The 2,260-nt window shown below is 33.2% G+C and overlaps 1 protein-coding gene across 1 annotated transcript in view; it reads right to left on the bottom strand.

Moving 5' to 3' along the window:
- The window catches only part of LOC106883042 (zinc finger CCCH domain-containing protein 18), a 42,234-nt gene that overhangs the window by 10,884 nt on the left and 29,090 nt on the right, over nt 1-2,260 (bottom strand). Inside the window, exons 12-13 of the mRNA XM_052966715.1 lie at nt 683-787; nt 239-304 (exon numbers count right to left, since the gene is read on the bottom strand). Coding sequence (XP_052822675.1) covers nt 239-304; nt 683-787 — 171 coding nt within the window. The remainder of the gene's footprint in view (nt 1-238; nt 305-682; nt 788-2,260) is intronic.

The raw sequence follows: 2,260 nt of genomic DNA, 5'->3' as shown, positions 1-2,260 counted from the left end.
TATATTTTTACAGCAGGATGTTCTTTCCACAACTAATCGCTTGTACATAAAACAGGAGCAGAACCTGTTTTTGTTGAGTCAAAAAAACTAGACGGGGTGAGCAGAGTTATGTACCCTGTTCTGGAGGACAATGCAACTGTTTGTAGTGCGGCATTTTAATCGCACAAACTTCATTTTTTTACCTTTTTTTTATATATATATATATATATGTAATTAAAATTAGTGAAAAGTTACCCACCTTGAACTATATGATGAAGACCGGCTGTATGATGACCGACTAGTGTAGGAAGAGTAAGACGAGGACCTGGAGCAGAATGAATTAGAATATGAACTGCAAAAGGCAGATAATAGTTAACACAAAAACTGTGAAATAGCGCACGATGAGAGAAGGCAGATTTTTTTTTTTCTTCTTTTAAATACATCATATTTAAAAATATATAGAGAAAAATTACATACATTGCTGACATTCAAGAATATCAAATTTAATAAGAAATGTGAATTTATTAACTTATAATATAGTGAAAATAAGCATAATATTTTGAAGACAGCAAATTTGTAAATAAATAAATTTGTATAAATAATTTGTAGGTTTACAGTTAAAAGTTAAAGAAGTTGTTTCGTATAACATTCTAGAAAGATATTGTTTAAACGTGATGCAAATAAACTGTTCTGTGTTTATTACCTTGAGGAGTATGAAGACACACTATATGAACGTCGAGTACGCCGCCTGCCTCTGGACCAGCTACGAGAAGGTGAATTACGACGTTTGCTCTTTGGAGATTTCGACCTTCAAAATAAAATCAAACAAATACATGAATTTATCAACTAAAAAATAACACAGGATAATGTAATATTTCCAATGGTATAGTTTTTTGAATTTTCTATTAAGAAACCTCAAGATTACCATTTACACTAAAAAAATATTATGGCTAGATTTTGTTGAAGAGGCTTCAATTATAATCCTTCTGGTTTCTTCAACTAAAGATCTGATTATAATGACCAACATGGGTAAATAGATAGAGTATCGGTATCTAAATAGCAATCTGTTCAAGTCATTTGATGAAGCATTTCACCATGCACCTGGGCATTAAGTATTCAAACTTCATTTCACAGAGTTTAGGAATAGATATATGTTGAAATGATCTCCAAGATAGATTAATTAGCATTTATCAAATATATTTATTTCATTATAAGCCCAGAGCTAAAGTCTGTTCCTCATAGTTTTTTTTGCAGCCGAAGAAATATTTATATTTTACATATATTGAATGTGCAGTTCGTATTTAGTCAACTATCAGTTTGTGAGTGAAGTGATTTCTTAGTTTTACTTCAATTTGTGTGATGCATTTCAGAACTCAGCTAGCAATCTGTTTTATTTCCTCACAGAAATACATAAACACACAAAGAAATCACAACGTATCCATGGATTAAATCTTGACCATTGCCTATACAATTTGGGCTCGAAGAATTAAGAATTTAGATGAATCTGTATTCATTATTTATGAAAATTATTTTGTTGAACTAATCAGCTTTATTAAAAATAAACCTATTGCAATTTTTATTTTTAAACATCATTATTCATACAAAAACTTCATCTTGTTTAAAGCATTCCTTACTCATATTTGTTGTTTGGATATAGTCTACATATATTTTTTTCTTGTCAAAATCTCTTTAATTCTTTAGTATTCAGTTTACTGTCAATTGTAATGCTCATTTATTCATATTGTTTTGAATTAATCAAACATTATCACATAGCATGAAGTGACTGTTTATTTTTAAAATGACAATGTAGGGTAAATGTGAGAGGCCAGATCTGGCTGGTTTGAACATAAAAACAGGTAGAATATTAGAGCCACACATAGCCAGCTTAAACACTAAAGGGTTAAAGAGATATTCAATTAAAAGAAAACTATCTCATTTCATGCACTGACTTGAATGACTTTACATGAGTCAAAAAATGAATTTGGCAGAGGCCGTTGCCAGTACCGCCTGACTGGCCTTCGTAGGATTTTTGAGCGAGATCGTTGCCAGTGCCCCTGGACTGGCTCTTGTGCGGGTGGCACATAAAATACACCATTTTGAGCGTGGCTGTTGCCAGTACCGCTTGACTGGCCTTTGTGCGGGTGACAAGTAAAAGCACCCACTACACTCTCTGAGTGGTTGGCCTTAGGAAGGGCATCCAGCTGTAGAAACTCTGCCAAATCAGATTGGAGGCTGGTGTTGCCATCCGGTTTCACCGGTCCTCAGTCAAGTCGTCCAACCC

The sequence above is a fragment of the Octopus bimaculoides genome, chromosome 3 (assembly GCF_001194135.2).
Source record: "Octopus bimaculoides isolate UCB-OBI-ISO-001 chromosome 3, ASM119413v2, whole genome shotgun sequence".
Lineage (NCBI taxonomy): Eukaryota > Metazoa > Mollusca > Cephalopoda > Octopoda > Octopodidae > Octopus > Octopus bimaculoides.
Note: the sequence above shows the minus strand (reverse complement) of the source record. Positions and strands in the feature narration are given on the sequence as shown.